A 20091-nucleotide genomic window follows, 5' to 3' on the forward strand; every position below is an offset into this window, starting at 1 on the left:
TGATTTTTTTATTTTGAATCCTGTATAATTAGAGGACTGATCACTGGGGTGGATGCTGCAACATGTCCTGCACCTGTGTTTCCTCTGATTCAGACTCCTCTCCCTGCTCTGCCTGTGTTCTGGAGAACTGGGCTAAGACTCAAACTTTGGTCGTTAATAACTTGGGGACAGCTCGAGGTGCCTGTGTGGTGCCGGCGAGGAGGAGCTGCAGTCTTGGTGTAATCTATCACCGGGGCTGCAGGCCACGTTCCAACAGGCCTCTCCACCAGGGCCCTCCGTCAGAGGTGAGCACTGGAACACACCGTGGAGGCTTTTATTCTGGAGCCCCGTAAATCAGGCTCGGTCCAATCAGAGTCCGGCTGAGCTGCTGCTTTGGGAAAGAAAATATAGCTTCCCTGTCTCTCCAGCTGATCAAATATTGATAGGGATGGATTTTTAGACGCCTGATCGGAGACACACTGGATGTTATCGCTTGCACTCGCTCCGACGTGTCGATAGCTCAGCGTTAAAAGCCTCCGACACAGTTCGGATAACGAGCTTCAGAGACCGCTCTGTCGGTTCTATCACATGGAGAAAGATCCGCCTCATTAACGACTCTACACTCTGTGTTTGGAGAAGCTCTATCGTGAGAAAAATCTGTTTAGAGAAAAGGTCACGGCTTTTATCCTCTTTGGATTCCCCTCTTCATCAGGTGAGATCACGAGGGAGGAAGAGTTTTACAATGAGACGAGACATCGAAGCTTCTTCAGAGAGGGATCGAGGCCCAAAGTTATACATTTATTCAGGATTTCAGATAACAAAAGCCAATTTTCAATTTTTAAAATTTAAATATCTGTGGTCAGCTTCTTCTTTCCCATTGATCACTTCAATACCAGATTCATGCTGTGACCCTCTGTCTGGGAACCACTGGAAAATACTGTAGAACCATAAATCATTATATTTGCCTCAGTAAAACTCTAAAATGCTGCTTTAACATTTTAATACTGCAATAAAATAACATAATAATATGGAAATTCAATCCCAAATGAAACCTGATTTCATAATCTACTCTTTTTCATATCTTAGGTTTAAGATGTTTTTTATATTCTTTTATTTTCTTGTGACTCGTGAAGCAAATACAGACTTGTTTTTGTCATCATAACAGAGGTTAGATATTAACATCTATTAACTTTGTTAAATAAAGAGGAACATTTAGTTTATAGATAAATAAAATCCACACCACGTATTGTTTATCGTAGTAAGTGTTTAATCATGAAAACAAAACAAAAGGCAGAAAAACACAATATAGACAAAGGTCTTGAAGAACCTCATAAATAAAACATATATTAAAAGACATTCATAAGGAAGGTGGAACGAGCATCTTTGTTTATCTTTCTACTGTTTAGTACATTTGAAGGGTTTTCAAAATCAAAAAAAACTTTTGGCAATTCAAACACATTCATATTTACAACACTGTTCAAACAGCATTTACAGAAGATGTGAAGTGTTGGTTTGGAGAAGCAGGTGAGAGAAAAGACTATTTTCATTTCTGTGAGTGATGCTAATGGTCCTGAAGCAAGACAATAACCTGCCAGACCTCAGGTCAGTTAGCTCGGCACTAAATGAGTGACTTGTAAACACTGTTCCACTCGGATCGGGACAAAAACATCAAGGATATCAAATGTAAATCAAACCCATGAGAAATGGCGAGAGGTGTTTGAAAAGGCGTTTTTCTAAAATTCACTAAATGTGTCTTTTCCTCAAAATTTAATGAAACCAACAGTGAAACTTTTAAACACTAATTTATAATTAATTTAAAAAAAATCTGGAGTTTTAAAAAGTCTGTCTTGTCATTTTCACCGAATTAATCAATGGCTTGATGATGGCGATTTGCTGGGTGAGGATTCTCCCACAATGCAACACTCATAACGCAGGATTTCCCAGTTGAACTACGTCTACCTAAGATTTAACTGCTGGTTTTGGTATTCAGATTCGTTACTGTAAGAAATAAAAAGAAAAGAAGCATCAGCCTGAAGTACATGTCAGCGTCAGAGTCATGTGATGTCTCGGGGGTCACGGGGTCGTCGTCCTTCCTCTTCATCAGATGGTGATGAAGCCTCCCTGGTCGCTGCTGACCGACTCCGGCACCACGCAGCGGCCCCGCCTCCTGGTGACACGCCTCTTCCGGTGGAACTTGGCGTAGCAACGAAACCCTTCAGATCCGAGAGATGTGGAAAAATTAAAAACCAGTAGAGCTGCTGTAATATAAATGAATATAATAATATAGATTTGGGCTGCACATTAAACGAGGGCATCCAGATCTGACTCACCGTCCTCACACATGCAGTCGTCGTAGCACTTGTTGTTGAGTCCCCGGTTGTGAGCTTGACACTCGTGTTGTCTCAGGTCACAACAGGAACCTGCAGCGGAACCAGAACATTCAGACACGTCTCATTCCCACGGAGAGAAAACAGAAAACTAATGAAGTCGTTAATCATCGTTTCCCATCGAGAGGAGGAACAGACACTGGTGAGGAGCTCGAATCGGATGATTTCTGGTCTGCAGGACTCGACCAAGCGGCTTTGAGGGATTTGTGTTCTTGTTTTTTAATCAGCACACGGATCAACCCATGTTTATTAACCATTTTGTGACAAATGGTTAAAGCCTGAGGAGGTAGAAGCTCAGGAAGTCACAAAATGAAATAAAAAAGTTTCAAATCACAGTAACAAAGTGATGAGCAACACGACAAATCCGTTAAATGAACCAAACAGATTAGATTAACTCAATTTCAGAAAATATGAGTTTCAAGGCCCAGCAGGCAAAAGCTCTTTCCCTTAAGGTTCAACCTGGTTTTTAGAAAAGTGTGAAGACAAATATCTGAGGATCTGAAGATATGACCGGGTTCATTCAAAGATTTAAACCAGATAAATATGAATGTGTTTTTCTTGTAACCCCTCAGATACTATTTCATATATATTTCTTACTGTACATATCTATTTATTTAGATTCCACTTTAAATGCGCACATTACTCTGCACTTTACTGCCTTTTTTTTGCACTTCTGGTTGGATGCTCAACTGCATTCTGTGTATAAGTACTTGTACTGTGCAATGAAAAGTTGAATCTAATCTAATCTAATTAGGAGGTCAGAAGGTGGAGTCAAGGCACAAGATCTTTTCAACATCACAGCGTTTGTCTAGGGTCCAGATGGAGACTGACCGGGGAGACAGTCCAGGTGGTGGTCGCACGGCTCGGTGGCGTCAGCGTCCTCGGTCACGTTCCCGCTGCTCAGGTTCTTACTCCGCCTCTTGTCTGCAGCAGGAAAACAAAATTACACTTTTATATCTGTCATCATCCGGTGGAGATTATTTATTTGTACGAGTGCAGAGTCAAACACGTTTTCACTCCTCGCTAAGTTGTGGAGAGCAGATATAAATAAAGTCTCATGTAAATAAAGATTATTTCCTGCTCCAGAAAAACTGGATTAGTCTAATTGACAAGTTAAGCCAAAGTGTATCGATCGCCCCCTGGTGGCCTGCTGCTGTAAAGGTCATAAACCCTGTCTGCTCCATGTTAGTAGACCAAACTAAAAAGTTAATTTTCCCGGTTTTAAGTTTGGTTTTGATTGACATCTGAGACGACCGACTCCTGATTGGTCGAACATGTGTATTGACGGGACCTCGTCACCTCATCACTACATACGGGAGGAGACATGTCGTCCAGTGAACGGACCAAACAGTCGATTATTAACCTTTCTTCCTGGAGGCCGGCCAAGCGTCCACAGGTTTCATGTCCTCGTAGTCCGTCCAGTCGAAGAGCGCCATGTCCAACGTGGGCATCACCTCGCCTTGTCCTTTTCCCCGTCCAGCCCTCTGAGGGACGGAGACAAACGGTTATTAAACATCATTGAAACACTTTGCCACCACTGTCAGACATTATGAATCTTCTATTCTTCCACGACTGCTCTAAAGGACGATCCACAAGCAGTCGATGTCTATCCACAGTTACACATCAGCCTCTGTGTTCTTAATACATTTACAATATTCAGGCATGTCAATGGAAACAGCCTGTGGCCGTGGAGCTCTGATTGGACGGTCAAGGTACTGAACAGTTCAACTTTACGTCCCTTCCGACAGACGAAGACACAACAGAGAAGTTAGACAGGGTCATTGAGACGACAAGGCTTTGCGGTGTCCCCCGAGGAAAATGTAATCAATCAAAAAATAAAATAAGATCTTCATGTACACAGATCCATACTTGTTTCCCCCATTACCCTCAGGAAATGAGCCTATATGGAAATACCAGTGAGATTAATTGCAGGCGGCCGGCCGCGGCTGCTCGGCTGCTCATTAAACCATCAACAGAAGATCGAACTTTAATTAAGAAGCTGGTGGCACAGAACCCGGGTTCAGGGGGGGGGGGGGGGGGGGGGGGCCCTCACATTAAAGACGTGCACGGTCTCCGGGGGTCTGAGACACCTCGGAAACAGAATAACAAGTAGAGCGTCAGGCTTCAGACTTCAGACACGGAGGCTGAAGGGAATTCTGAAATGACTTCTTTAAATATCTCAGCCATGTGTTCTGAATCCAAACAGACGACCATCCAGAGAGGGTTAACCCGATGGTTCGACTCCACGGAGAGACAACAAAAGACGAACCTGGATTTATCTGTCCAAAAATCCAAGCGTCTCCCTACCCTCTCTAGTGCCCCTGAGCAAGGCACCTTACTCCCCCAACATGGTCGCTCACTGCTCTGTGTGTCCTGCACCAGATGGGTCAAAGTAGAGATTAATTTCCCTACCTGCATGAGTGTGCCTTTGCATGTCTGTGCATGTGTTCGGGACAAATACATGCATCTTAATTTTAATCTTAATCTTAATAGATCTAAAATATAATAATCTTAGACACTATTATACCAAGATTTCCTCTAATTGAAAACCTCATACAAGATAAGTCTTGTTACGTCCTATTCCAGCAAAACTGCTTGTTTCTAATGAACATTCTATTTTTCTCTACATGTGATATAAAGCATGTCTTACGTCTAATTTCAGTATAGATGTGTTTCTGCCCTTTAAGGAGGAGGTGGGACTGATGATGGATTTTCGTGAGCGGAGCTCGTCAATAATAAAACTGTCAATCAAACCGTGTCCTTGATCCTGTCACCGTGGCCACAAACAAGCTGCTGGATGTCAGGCGGCTGTAAACACACGTCTTTAATATCCGTGGACATCAGGAGCCGGTTTGTCTCATCTGTAACGTTCCGTGATTGAAGGAGACTTTTCTTGCTCCCTGTAAAACGCTGGTGCGCCCGGTGTTGCAGCCTCGTGCTGGGTGGGGGGTGGGGGGGGGGGGGGTGTGACAGGTGGTGAGTGGAGCCCCACGCACTCGCCTGCAGGTTTTTTTATGTGCACACATTCGGAATCACCCAAAAAAAAATAAAAGAGCCATTCTTCACGGTCACATACATTTTGCCCTGACGTGGTTTCTAATAAAGCCAAAGGGGGGGGGGGGGGGTTACAGAGAACGTGCTGCTGGACTCTGAACTGTGTGAATTCTGATCCCAGAGGCGTCGTTTTATTACAGGAACACACAATCACATCGATCAGACACACACTGAGGACCAGGAGCTGGAGTTTCTCATGCTGGAGGGGGGGGGGGGGGGGGTTCCACCAGCAGCACTTTCAGCTTTTCTCTCTGTGGCGAGTTGTCATTTCAGAGATGAGCTATGAGGTCTGCGGTGGTGTAACGGCAGCACTGGGGCCCATCCCCCCCCCCCCCCCTCCCCCCCCCCCCCCCCCCCTCCCCGCGCACTGGGAACACACTGAGCCTGCGACAGACGCTGCCTCCAATAAGCACCGGGCGGCTGCGTCTGGGTTACCTGGGGTTTGGTGGAGGCCGGGGGCAGCGTGGGGGGATGCTCGTTCATCACCGTGGTAACCATGGAGGAGCCGGAGCCAAAGGCGGCGCCGAGGGGGGAGGGGGGCTCGCTGGGCGGGGCTGCACCGAGCGGGGGGGAGGCCGCGGGGGAGGAGAAGGGGGAGGATGAGGAGAAGGGCGGCTCCTCGAACAGATCTCTGTCCCTCGGCGTGGACCTGAGCTCGGGCTCCACGGGGAAACCTGAGGAACAGAAGGAGGAGCGTTTGACTTTTGAATTGATAAGAAAGATAATGAGATAGTTTCCACCCTGCGGTCATGTCTCACCTTTACCGTGTCGGCCCTTGTCTCGCCGGCTCCCTTGCCTCCTGGGCTCAAACTGGTGCCCGTGCCTGTGCCCTCTCCCTTTGCGTGTCCCCAGAAGGTTGTTTTCCCCCGTCTGGGTTTGACTCCTCATATTCATGCGACCCCTGTCCCTGTCCCTGTCCCTCCCCGGACCCATCTCCAGTCTCACCGGGCTCAGCCCCTCCAGGCCCGTCCCGTCGTCCTCTGGCCTGGCCAGCGGGTGCAGAGGCCTGTGGGACAGCAGCCGGGCCCCACCTTTGCCATTACGGGCCCCCTGGTGCCCAGCGTGGTCCCTGCCGTACCCGCGGCCCTGCAGACCTTGCAGAGGGTGCTGCAGGACGTTGCCGCCCCCTGCCGAGCTCTGCCTCCTCTTGCCGTGAGGCGCTCCGGGCTCGGCGCTGTGCGACGGCGCCGGGCTGGAGAACAGGAACGCCACGAGCAGAATCCAGGAGAGAGCCATCGTGTGCAGAACACCTGCTGGGGACACAGACCACAGAGAGAGAGTCAGTACACATTGAGTCAAATAACTGACACTGGAGGTGGACTTCATCAATCCTTCAAGTTGGTTTCAAGCTAAAGTTACAGATATTACTTTCATTTATGGGACAAATTGTCTTCTATGAAAGAAAAGACTAATATTTGAGGGATTTATTTCTGCTGGGAAAAAAACTGGAAGAAGAGGAAATCAACCTGCAACTTTTCTAATGTTTCTAATATTTTATCAAACAGATGATGAATTGATTCATCAAGAATTTAACTGGCAGATTAATCACGGAGGTAAATGAGACACTGGGGCTTCCTCTTAGAAATGACAGACATCAATCCTCTGTGTCATCATGAGATAATTCACACGTTCACATCCTTCATCAACGACTGTTCAAGGACATTTCAACCATGTTTCATCTGTAGAGCAAAAGCTTCAAGACAGTTTATTTTAAGATCAATCACACATACAGAATTTAATGGTTAAATTAAGAATTGTTCTCGGTAGATTCATACGATCGTGTTGACTTAACCAGAGCTCATAGTTTTTAATGATCTCAATTAGAATTCATCACACAACTCCAGTCTTGTACAACCTACTTAAGCAGTAAAGATGATGGATAGAGTGATGGATGGATGGATGAATGGTTGGTTTGAAGGAAGAATGGATGGATGGTTGGACAGATGGATGGATGAATGAATGGATGGATGAATGGATGTTGGTTTTACTGCTCATCAGGATGTTGTGGTTGTTCCTGGTTCTTCAATCACAGCCCATCTATTGGTCATCGGACCCAAACATCCCTCTAACCCGACTAGAACTACACAAACTAGTTTTGTTTTCATTCTGTGTTTACATTCTCAAATTTTAAAAATCTCCCAGCACATTATATTTGTATCCACAAAACCACCAACCAGATTGAAACCACTAAAGACAAAGGGACACCAGCTGTTTTAAGATCTGTAATGCAAGACAACAGGTTATAGGAAATATGATATTTAGTTGTCGTCCATTTAAAGAGACAACACTTCACTACAGACACACACAGCATCATTATGTTGCTGTGGCAGGACACTCCTTTGTGTTAAAAGACAAACGACAGCGGAAGGCAAACAGAAAATCAATGAGGGAGAAGTATTGAGCTGCTAGTGGTGGTGTGTGAGGGGGAGTGTGTGTGTTTGTGTGTGTCTGGGTGTGTGTGTGTACAGGGTTTATAAAGTCTATGCTATGTTTTCACACTGCAGCACACACACAAAGCTGAAAATGCACATTCTTGGGTTTAGACTGGGTTGTTTAGGTATTTCTAAAAAAACAGAACAGCAGCTGCAGGTAGCGTGTGTGTCTGTATGTGTGTGCGTGTGTGCGTGAGGGTATGTGTTGTGTGCGTGTGTGTGCTTGAGAGGATGCTGAATGATGTCAGGGGAAATTTGCAGTGTGAGCGCAGGAGGCAGCACCTCGGGGGATTGTGAGGCAGAATGCGTCCGCTGGCCTTTGGGAGCTCGACCAGCTGTGCAGTTTGCAAACACAAAGCGTGAGGGCGGCCGCTGAGGTGAGACCGTTATCTCCAAATAGACCCTCAGAGTGTCAGGGGGCCGGGCAGTCGGCCGTGTCACGCACTAAGTGTTTAGCCAGGATTACGCTCCGTCTGTTTCACACACACGAGGTGTTGAGTGGTCCGGACCCTGCGCGGCCTGAAGCTTGATTTAGTCGGAGAACAAAAGAAAACACAGAAACTCAACTGTGGGGAGACGTGGTCAGAGAACATGTCGTATTAACTTTGTGTTTAAATCAAAGTCAACGGGGTCAGAGATGCAGCGAAGGGTCTGGATGGCTGCTGCAGGTCTCAAGCCTCTGAAGGTGGTTTACGTTCCTGTCACGTACTTACACAGAAAAACAGAAACACTTTACTTTAATGGTACAGAACCGTCACCCTCCTCCACCGAGGCCACGGTGAAACACAAGAAAACAAAGGGAGTAAGACGTTCAGACAGGGAAGCCATTCTACATCATTACATACACTCAGGTTGTGTAGATTGTGTGCTGATAAAAATCTTCACAAAACACTGAGCATCCTGGCTTGATGGAATACGTTCTATACATAAATACATACAGTATATACAATGTCGTCATATTAAATATGGTGTAGCAGTGCAAGATTTGAGAATTCTGTATCTATTTGAATGCATTTGTTTTTTATTGTATTTTACAAACTTGAACATCTACTTGCTTTGTGCCCGAGCAGCATTCACATTCAGCTGTGAGCAGTTGAGCGACACAAAAATAAGATTTGGCTTTATTTAGTAAACTTCTTTTTTTCCCACTTGCAGTTACAGCCACTGGCCAGTAGGGTGAAGTTGATTAATCTGGAACCAGAGCCGATGCAACTATTCAAACTCTCGTTGGACCCAGAGTTTGAATGAGAGACGATTCATCGACTTCCATTTAGGAAAAAACGTTTTAGCATTGCTACACAACTGAGACAATACACGATTTGAATTTAGATAGACATTGAAGGAGCTGTTGGGCCTTGGTGGAGGTGCGCTCTCTACTGAACACACCATTCTACTCCACCTGCATCTTTGTCTGCATTTTCATTTCAGATTAAAACATTGAACATGTTGACAGAACCAGTGCAGAAGCACCTGAGCAGCCGAATCAGAACAGAAGCTGAACAAGCTGCCACAACAACTTGACCCTTGAAGAATTCATTTTCCCCCAAACACAAAGAAGGATGTAGCTCCTCCACAGACGCACAGAGGACACGGTGCCTCAGCTCCATCAGACCTCAGGCCTGAATGGAGCTGTCATGTGAAAGGAGAAGTCAGGCAGTGACGGAGGAAGGGACGAGTGTCTCAGCACAGCAGCGCTCACACGTTCATGTGCCGCTAACAGGTGGTCCTTTGAGGGAACACAGGATGGGGACGATAATGGAGCTCGCTGGGTGGCATGCCAGGGCTTAAGCTCCGTCTCTGGTGTGTGATAAACAACCTCCCAGAACAACACAGCCCTGCACCTCGCTCCGTGTCGGTACGTGGCCCGGTGACGTGGGTCCGACCCAGCGGGGTTCGAACCTGCCGCTGAGTCGAGGGGCGGCCGGGAGCTGACGAGTGTCATTCACAGATGAGCCAAATCCACCAAACTGAACAGCAGCTTTTAAACAGTGACTGAGACCAACACATCTGTCTGGCTCCAGTTACAACTTTCTCTGTCTTAATGGTATTTTATTCTGTTTTCACTTTTTATATACGTCACTTATTAACATGCACCATTTAGAAATTAACATATTTTAAATAGAGATGCAGTTGTGGGATCATTGGATTTGTTGGTACTTTGTCAATAAATTAATAAAAAACACCCCCACAGTGTTGAAAAGTTGTGTTGGAGTTTTAATACATAAAATCGGAAGATGTTTTTATTTCTCAAATTTAGATCTATTGTTCTGTCTTTATTCATGTAGACGGTTTTTAATTAGAGACAGATTCTGATAACAATAACAATAAGAATACGATTTGTAATCAAGTTTTCACAGCCCTTTAATAAGTCTGTCTTTTAATTGAAGAAGATGAGACATTCTGATTTCAATACAGGAAACAGTAATCATGCTTTGGCAGAGTAATTATTTTATTATATCTGAAAAATACAACTTAAAAAAATATAAAAAATCAACGTGGGTGAAATCACTTTGTTCCACTTTCAATATTTCAACAACAACAACCACGTTCAGTCTCGATTCATTCATTTAAGTCCTAATACAAACTCCATTGATAATAAGACTGCTGGGGAAAGTTCTGAAAGTGCATAAGGTAACAACTGAGTAACAAACAACTAATTTGAAGGGACACAAAACATACTTGGACAACTTTAAATCTGACTTGGATCTCATTGTGAACCTGGTGGAAGCAAACTGACTGCAGCAGCAAAGTGTGAGAAATAAAAAACAAGCAAATCTAATCAAGAAAATGAGGAGCCAAGAGCAGAGGAGCTAAAATTGGATTATTACTGCTAACAGCTTGTATGAAAAGAAGATATAATGTGTGTGTGTGTGTGTGTGTGTGTGTGTGTCCGTGTGTGTGTGTGTGTGTTCATAAGCCCAGCGACAAAGTGTGAGGAGGCCACCGGAGAGACATGCATCCGAGCAACAGAAGTATGAAGTGATTGGTAATCTTGCACGAAATTGCAAAGGGGGCGCTATTAGCAGCAGGATGATTAAACTGTGATGAGATCAGAGACCTCTCCACGGCCCGGCCCTTAAACATGGCAACGCCTCTGCAACGCACTCGAACACATTAAATATACTAAACACGGGAGCGGATCCGGATCTGAGCAAGGTGAGGTGGGAAAGGCCGAGCACGAGGCGACCCTGGTATTAAACTACTGTGTGTGTGTGTGTGTGTGTATGTGTGTGTGTGTGTGTGTTAGACTTTCAGCGTCACCTGCTGTGACACCAAACCTCCAGGAACCATCTGCTCCTGTTGTTTTATGGCTCATAGCAACCAGCGGGGCCATAAGGACCCCGCAGACAAAAGGCTCCAGAACCATGTCAGGCAGAGGCCGTCTTCTGTTCCCTGACCAGAGATTAGACCTCTATAAAAACTCCACTGTCCATTAATGAGGGAATAGATCATATCGACTGGAACAGAACAAAATCATCAGATGACTATTAATCTGATCTACAACATGTTCTCCGTTTTGCACGTTTATAACAGGCTGTCGATAACGGAGCGCTTTGATGAGCAGGAACAAAGCAGCAGCTCCAGCAGCTGTTTTCAAGAAGACGCAAATAAATATAAGAAAACTGCATCGTTAAGTTTAACAGTCCGAAAGAAAAACAAATCTGTTGTATCAGAGCCATTCCACTGACCACCTCTTATACTCATCATCTATGGCTCTGACTTATTCTTGTCAAATTGAGATTTTGTGTTTAATCCACTCAAACCCCTGCGCTTGCACTCGGATTGCCTCAGCTTGTGCTCAAGCTTCAGCTCTTTTCCTTGTGCTCACCCAGCTTCTATGTTCTAACTGTTCCTGGACTTTTTCTGCTGTGCTTGGATTTGTTCATGCAACAAGTTTGTCAGAATTCAACAACCAATAGAATGACAGGTTTAGTGCTGATGGATGATATTGTTGCGGGTGCGTTAGCTTTACTTCTCTGAGAGTCCACGTGTGGACAGCTACTTTCACCAGGTCCATGCTCTCCCTCCCTCCACGGCTTCATTCACATCATTATATCATTCTATTCCAAACGTTTCAAAAGGGACTATTTGAGTGTAAGCAGGGTTTTAAGTGAAAGCATCACAAACTCTGAACGTGAAATCGATAAGTCCCGCTTTTAAACTGAAAGACCGAGCTCTTGATTAAAGATAAGGAAGAAAAAAAGAACTAATCTCGTGTAGAACACACGCCTCGCCCACGCCTCCGTATTTTCATAAATATCAACTCAATAACGAGCGCACAAATTACCGCCTCCGTTAATGCCTCTGCATAATAAACAGCTCTGGCAAACTGCAGTTAACACCATTAAACTTAATTTCCTCAAAGGCCAGTAGCACTGACTTCAGCTGTATGAAAGTGCTTTGTCTGTCAAAATCCCCGGCACACAGCGTCAGGGAGGTTCACACGTCCACCGCAGAGGCAGCTTCTGAGGAGTGTGCTGGACGGTGAAGGCCCCTGGACACAACACAGGGTGGAAAAAAAAAACAAGAGCCATAAGGAAGGTCCATCTGTCAGCAAGTGAGCGGCAGCGGAGAGTGAAGAGGACACCGGAGGTTCACTGGTAATTTGGTTTCAGGTACAACAGATGTGGAGCGAGACCAGAACATCGCCACTGATGCATGACAACATCCGTGACATCCGCCAACGTGGCCCTTATCTCCCCAGCTGGAGTGCACTGACGCCCGCACACACATGCGCAAACACACACTGCAATCAATGCATGCTCACACACACACACACTCACTCACAGCGGGGGGGGACCTCCACCAGACACCCACATATAGGCATGTTCCAAAAAATGGTGTGAGACACAAACAGCACCCGAAGCACAGAAAGAGGCGTCCCACAGAGAGGAGAGAGAATGAGAGAGACAAAAGGAGGGAGGAGAGGAGGAGGAGGAGGAGGGCAGAAACTAGAGAGGAGATAAATAAGATGTAAGGCCGGGAGAGAGAGGGAGGAAGAAAGGAGTGAGACGGAAACAGAGGGAGAGGAGGGAGAGGAGAGGAACTGAAAGGAAAGCGGCAGCGGGCGGGAGAGAGGGGGACAGAGGGAGGATTTATCCCGTCTTAATTAGAGCAAAGTGTCGGTGGCATCTCTCATTGCGTGGCAGATAAGGACACCAGCTGAAACCCCACTGACACACACACAGACACACACAGACACACACACAAAGCCAAAACAACAAAGCTTTGGCCTCCGCAGACCAACAACAACTTGTTCTGTTAATGACTCGTCGAGTCTGGACACCTGCCGCTCTATCTGGATGTTCTGCATGGGAACAGTTTGACCGGTCAGCGGGGGCAAGCGCTCCCGTTCAGAGACCATCAAGTGAAGCATGCCAAACCAGTTATATGAACCCAGAGTCCCCCCCCCACACTTGCCTCCCTCCCTCGCGTTGACTGGCTGCCAATGTTGAAAGAGCCTGGATCAAACAGACGCAGCCACGCTCTGGCAGCGACTTTCACACCAACGGCGGCGGAGACGGGACGGAGGTTCAGTGACGCTGGCTGAGGATCAAAATCGGGACAAAAGAAAACGAAGGGGTCGATTGAGACTGTGAAACAAAAGTGTGATTCCTTCAAGGTTGGTTTGGATCCTCGTTTGATACTTTGAGATCAGATCATGGACCGTGAATAAAGATGGACGCTGCAACTCCACTTTGTCCCGCAGGGCAAAAATCAAGCTACAACATCCCAGATACGGCCGTCGCCATCTTGGTGGGTATCTCCTCAAGCAGGCGTCCAACTGATCCGGTGTCTCAACTGTCAATCATGATGTTTCACCCTGTTTTTGAACTCCCTAAAATGATGGAAACCACGTTTGAGAAAAGTTGTTTCATGTGAACTCTTTAAATTGGCTTCAGGACATGTGTCTGCGTCTCTCGGGCCCCGACAGTTGCTGGAACTTCTCCTTCCTGCTCCCTGGTGTGAGCCCATGTGAATGATATGTAATGATATGTAATGATATGTAATGTAAGAGTGTGAGAATACAGAAGGAAAATGTCACAGCGAGCCAGTGGGCGTGTGAACGACGTGTCTAACAAATGACAAGGCTGGAAGAAAAACATCTACATCAACATCTCAGGATGTAAAAGAAGCCGCGGAAGATGAGGACACATGAGGAAGAAGCCAACGAAGATGCTCTACCGAAGATCCGGATGCTCTACCGAGACTCCACCCCTCACATCAATGTTCCGGACATTTTCACGTTGTCCTGAATGTGTCTGATTCTGATAACCTCTTGCTGATGTTCTTCATATGTGAAACACAATATCGGGAAAGTGTCTAATTCAAACTTAGGCCCAACAGAAACGCAGCGTGGGGGGGGGGGGGGGGGGGGGGTGTGATATGGACACGTGACACATGAAGCGGCTGTGTTCTTTGTATGTGAAGGACAACAATACAACTTTTTTTTTCAGAGTTTATGTCAGAAAACTGCTTCGGTTTGGTCTAAGTCCCATCTGGTAACATGAAAGGAGGCGGGGTTTGTAAAACCTGTACTGCAGCCAGCCACCAGGGGGGGATCTAGATGATTTGGCTTCATCTTTGGTTTGGATCGTGAAGAACTGGATGATTTCAACCCAGAATTCAGGCAGTTTTGTATTAATTAATTTGCGCTTGAACATCAAACATCAAACTATGTCTTCAGGTTCTCTTTTCATTCTGGTATCAGTCACTGCTCAGTGGATGGGGGGGGGGGGGGTTGTTTTGGCCCAAGGTCGCCTCAGTGGTGGGTCTCTCCTCGCTGCCTCTCATCCTGCCTCCTCTCCCCCGCTGACTGACTCACAACTAATCAACAACTCCTTCATTCCAGTCCACAAACACAAGTCTCACTTTTAATTGAGCGGTGTCACACGGAGACTCCCTACTTTAATCTCTCCCTCTCTCACCCCTCCTCCCTCCCTCCCTCCCTCCCTCCATCTCTCTCACATACACAAACACACAAACACACACACACTCTTTCTCTCTCTCCCGCACACACATTTTCACACTGGTGTGCAGGGAGCAACAATGAGCCGTCAACAAGAGATAATCGCAGCAATCATTTCTGATTTTCTTCACCATTCATCCAATAAATTCCTCCGCGAGTGATGTTAATGTGATTTTTTTAAAGCGTGGCGCGGCGCCATCACAAAAGTTAAGTTGATTATCGGATTAAATTTCCCTTTCTTCTTTTTTTTCCGGGTATCAAACCAAATCTAATTCGCAGTTTGCAAACACTCTGGATCTGAACCGCACGTGTTCACACGAAGGCGGAACCGTCTGTGCCCGATGATTAAAGTCTTTAAATGTCTCCGCTGACATGATTAAGATGAGACGCTGGTGCGCTTTTACGCACAGATGTGATCCATGGCACAGGAGACCCACACATCATTTATGACTGCAATACACCTTTAAAGCTCACATACGGACAATTACAACACCACAACTCAGAGCTACGACATGATAGTGTTGTATTATTACAATTATACAAACTAAGCAACAATGATTGAATATAAAACGAGTCCAAAGTCGCTGTAAACTCATTGAGCATCATCAGTGCGGTGAAGTAACGATGGAAGATGGGAACCGACCCGAGCTCTCACACTGCGACTCGTGCAAAATGACCTCTTACCTTCAGATGGTTTGTTGATGTTGTTGTTGTTATTTTCTTGGATGTTCACACAGCAGCTCCGTCATAAGGCTGCAGGCTGACGGAGAGCAGCGACCCACAGCAGCAGCAGCAGCAGCGGCAGCAGCACCTCTGTGGTCCGGTGTGTCTGTGCGGAGCATCCGGCCTCACTGACTCTCTCTCCTCCTCTCTCTCTCTCTCTCTCTCTCTCTCTCTCTCCTCCTCCCCTCTCTCTCTTTCCTCCTCCTCCTTCTCCTGCCGCTTTATGGGGAGGAGAGTCTCCGGCTCCCTGTGCGCGCTCCCCGAGTCTGCGCGTCCACGTCAAGCGCTTGTGCCAGCAGGTGAGAGGAGAGAGAGAGAGAGAGAGAGAGAGGGAGAGAGACTGAATGCACCATCATTGTTTTATTCCATTTTTTTTTTACGATATCTTTATTGGGTTTACAACATAAAACAAAAGTATATACAGATAATAGAAAAGTAAATAAATATATAAAATTTGTTTTATGCATATTTACAAAGTCCATTATTCCCATTTAAGTATATACTTGCTTATGTGAGCGAAGTTAGTTAAACCAATTGAAAACTAATTTTTCAACAATACACAAGACAATGGAGAAAAAAGACAAATAGAAATACAAACAAAGGGGGTTCTCTGCCACGGACAACTTTACTTTTCCTTATACTCCTCTGTTTATTGCAGCACGAGATTCAAGAGAATTAGATTGCAGAAGTTTTAATTAAATTTCCACAGAATCGTCCAAGAGATAAATCCCTGTTCCTACAATGGGCCCCATGTATATTGAAATAAGTGTTCAATCTGCTTTGCTATTATTATTTCTCACACTCCACTTATAAAATCATTCAGATTTATCCTTTTATATCTCTTTTATTTTGCCTGAACCCTGTTTTAAACTCCTCCAAATAGTCCTGTTAGGTTTTGATCGCCCCTGTGCTTCTACCTCTGTGTATGAAATGTGCTTTATGAGTAAAACAAAGCGATAGATCCCAGCAGAGGTGATGTTTTTCTGTGAAGTCAGTTAAACTCCAGGGATTCAAATCTGCCCATTCAGGAAGCACAAAGTGATCGGAATCAGTTTCACCTGCTTTGGTGCAAAGGAGAGAGAGAGAGAGATAGAGAGAGAGAGAGAGAGAGAGAGAGAGAGAGAGAGAGTGACAACAGGTGCAATGGAGGCATAAGCAAGAAACGCCCCCGAAAAGGAAATGGTTCCACACGAGGTGGCCACAGGCAGCTGCTCTCTCCTGATCCCTCCAGGTTTGTGTTCTGCTTGTGTCCTTGTTGTCACCACAGGTAGCACGAGGTGCCACCTGGGTACTCCAGCTCCTCCAGGAAGGCACGTCCCTCAAGAAGGTTCACTGTGTCTCCAAGCACAGTCTCTTTAAATACTAAATCTAATTCATGCAGCTGGAGGAGCTGAAGGTTTGCTCTGCAGGATTCTATTACATTTCAGGGAATAGTGTGAGTCAGGGAGGAGACTGTTTACATGTGATGTTAAAGAAGTCGACTGAGGTTAATAAAATGAAGTCCTGAGCCTCCTTCACGCTACAAGCAACAACATTTAGTCAATTAAATGACAGAAGAGATACTGACCCATCGTCAGTGGGGACTCACAGGTTCAATACCGGAGAAATAAAAAAAGGAAACTGGAAAATACCTGAACCTTTACATGTGATGAATAAAACATCAGTGACCAAACCTCTGTGATGCTCCTGTGAGTCAGCGGGAGCAAATCTAATCTCTGCAGCCAGGTTCCACCATCTCCTGTGCACGAAAGAAGAGGGGGGGGGGGGGTGGGCTCTTGAAGTGACAGGTTAATTGGGTGAAATGTTCAGGTGTTTATTTACTTTAAGGATTTTCCACTTTATGTCCGACTGCAGCTAAAATGGATTAATTTCCAACAGAAATAGCAAAATGTCACCCGGTGTTTATTAATGGATTTATGCAGAAAATTGAAATGCTCAGGGTAAAACAGCCCCGGAAACCTGCAGTGACACGTCCAGTGATAATCTGCAGTGAGTTTGGATGTGATGGATCTCCTCGCAGTGGAACCAGTGGAACCAGTGGAAGCCTGTAAGAGTTTAAATCTGCTCCACCACGCTCCTGCTGTGGGTCGACAGATTTAACGCCAAGCACTACCAGAGCGATTGTGTGTAAATCACTTAAGGGAATTTGCTGACATTTAGGTTTTCAGCCCGTTTTTGTGTAAAAAAATGTTTGTTGGGCGTCATTGAAGTCAATGAACAAGCTTTATATTCATTTGGTTTGAATGCTAACAAATGCTGACAAGCCACTGAGGGAAGTGTGAGTGCAACACACAGGGACGTGGGTCTGCTGGAGGAAGATAACAGGCGGGAATTTGAAATGCCCCTTTAGAAATGTGTGTTTAGAGCTCGAACATCTCACTGAGTGGAGCTGGTTGTGAGTCTGTGTGTGAATCAGCCGCTCTGAGGGTTTATGTGTGTTCGTTAAATACATAGAAGGAGTTTTTCTTCATTTGTCCGTGTAACTATTATGTGTTTACTGGGTGCAGCTGCTGTGAGGAGGCTGGTTTCACTTTTTCCTCTTCAGTTTCAAGTGGAGATTTCCACGTATTGCTTCATGTTTACAGCCTGGGTTCGGCCACGCTGGAGCAAGATATCAAGAGCTCTGCAGAGTTCAAGATGGCATTTGAATGGGCCCCCCTGTAGTTCCTGTGTGACACAAGACTTCTTTCTTCTTCTCCTCCTCCTTTTTCTACAAAAAGATCTATTCCCACAGGTCTGGATTCTGCAGGTTTCTCATCGTGAGGTGCAGAGTTTCTACAGATTTGTTGATGATTTGGATACCGAGGATACTTCTGCACTTGTAGGTGGAAATACTGTTGTGGATATAAATATGAAGTATAATTCCACAAACATCTGTCTGTCTCTATGAGGAAACACATATCTTGTCAACCACACGTCAAGTCTATTGCTAATGGCCGAATTGCAGCGTTGTGTTCCGTCAAACTTCTGAAATAGTGGACATGAGATGTATGATATGTAAATGACTGCAGTTTTCTATAAACCACACATGATCAATAATAAATCTAACTCAGTTAAATTCAATGAAAAAGCATTGACAATAAAAAGATCTTCACTGCAGATAAACCAGGTAGGATGATCACAACTGGTTTTAACTGCACTGGTGTGTACAACAAACCCAGTAACCACCACCTAGAAGAGGCTGAATGTTCGAGACCCACTTCCCAGTAACTCCAGACGTCTGTTACTTCCCTGGTCTGTGGTTAAGAGTGCATGAAAACTGCAGCAGTCAGATCAATCTAAATGTTTAATGGCTAAACGGTTGAAATATGCAGCTTCTGTCACGCATCTATAAGCTAAACGATAAACCAGCAACCAAACAACTCACATCCCACCAGTAGGGGGAGCCTGAGTTTAGCCGAGAGCAGATCTTGCCTTGTGACGCTTTAAAGGTGAAAGGTCGGGAACCAGTGCCATAGACAACAGACGACAGTAAGAACCAGTGTGTTGCCTTATTACGAGATAATAAGAGGTTTCTAAGAATCCGATACCATGACACTGTTTGTAAATCCCAGTGCAGCCAGTACAGTCCCACATTAGACCAACTCACCTGCGAATAGCACCACAGAACCCAGATCAGCGAGGAGAAAGCTATTACAGGATACACAAGACAGACTCACTGTGTTTACGTGTGCTATACAACGTGGTGACACGCAAAATTGGTGTTATTGTTGCTCAGAGTCCACAAAGGGCTGAGCTCAGGTGTGTTGAATTCACGGCTAAAGAATAAAAATGGCTGTTTACTGTAACTGCTGTAATGAGTGTTATGCAAACACGCTGCACGGTTTTTCTCAGGGCCGCTGCTCTCAGTGTGTTAATGGCCTTGGAATTTATAGTGTGGAAAAAAGATCACACTGTTAATGGTCGGTTCAACAGCAGCTGCAGAAACTATGGGGTTTATTAAATATGCCTGTTTTCTTACATCCAGATCCAGAAGTTATTTGGGGGAAATGTCAAAAGATTATCAATCTCACAAAGTTGAAAGAAGTGATAAAGAAGATATTCCTGGATCTGCTGCTTCGTCTTTATCGATGCCAAAGTTCTTATTGGATTCTTTCCTGGCCCCCGAAACCATCCTTCCACCAAATGTCGAGGAAATCTATTCAGGGGATTCTCACAAATAAATAAATCACTTACATTTTTCAAGACCTGGAATTTGTCTGGTGGTGAGAGGATGTAAATATGATCCAAAGTCTGGGAGCCCTGAATGAACCCAGTCTGAAGGCTCCGTTGAATACACATTTCACTATGGACTATGGTGCACAAATTTTTTTATTTTTTGCTTCTGTGCAAATGTGTTGCTTAATCCCATCCTGTATATGTCTAGATTTCACATAGTGGTTGTACTGGGTAATCCAGCAGACCTGACCATGACGCTGCTGCTGCCCCCGGGCTAAAGATTCTGTTTGATGTGACTGATCACATCTGTTTGCTAAAAAAGACTCAGAGCTCCAGGTCCTGGTTCTTTGTCTCTCTATCCCGATACGTGATATTATTATTAATATTT

General features: G+C 45.3%; 1 protein-coding gene across 2 annotated transcripts; it reads right to left on the minus strand.

Annotated features, from left to right (window-relative positions):
• Window positions 1–1850: 1850 nt before the first annotated feature.
• draxina (dorsal inhibitory axon guidance protein a) lies at window positions 1851–15644 on the minus strand. Of its 2 annotated transcripts, none has more exons than XM_062407869.1 (7): window positions 15507–15644; window positions 6179–6670; window positions 5856–6094; window positions 3730–3850; window positions 3198–3290; window positions 2310–2399; window positions 1851–2192 (listed from the first exon to the last, which is right to left on the minus strand). In XM_062407869.1, the coding sequence occupies exons 2-7, from the start codon at window positions 6654–6656 to the stop codon at window positions 2080–2082; spliced, it is 1134 nt and encodes a 377-aa protein (XP_062263853.1). In that variant the 5' UTR covers window positions 6657–6670; window positions 15507–15644; the 3' UTR covers window positions 1851–2079. The 2 variants fall into 2 exon arrangements, with proteins under 2 accessions (XP_062263853.1, XP_062263847.1); XM_062407863.1 differs by having other exon boundaries at window positions 6179–6673; window positions 15507–15638.
• Window positions 15645–20091: the final 4447 nt, after the last annotated feature.

This window comes from Platichthys flesus, chromosome 2 (genome assembly GCF_949316205.1).
Source record: "Platichthys flesus chromosome 2, fPlaFle2.1, whole genome shotgun sequence".
NCBI lineage: Eukaryota > Metazoa > Chordata > Actinopteri > Pleuronectiformes > Pleuronectidae > Platichthys > Platichthys flesus.

Coding starts and splice junctions, on each gene's coding strand:
- draxina (XM_062407869.1), bottom strand. CDS start 6,656: ATGGCTCTCTCCTGGATTCTGCTCGTGGCGTTCCTGTTCTCCAGCCCG. Junction 3,291..3,729: donor GCCGGCCTCCAGGAAGAAAG/GTTAATAATCGA, acceptor TTCCTGCTGCAG/ACAAGAGGCGGAGTAAGAAC. Junction 2,193..2,309: donor CGACTGCATGTGTGAGGACG/GTGAGTCAGATC, acceptor TCGGATCTGAAG/GGTTTCGTTGCTACGCCAAG.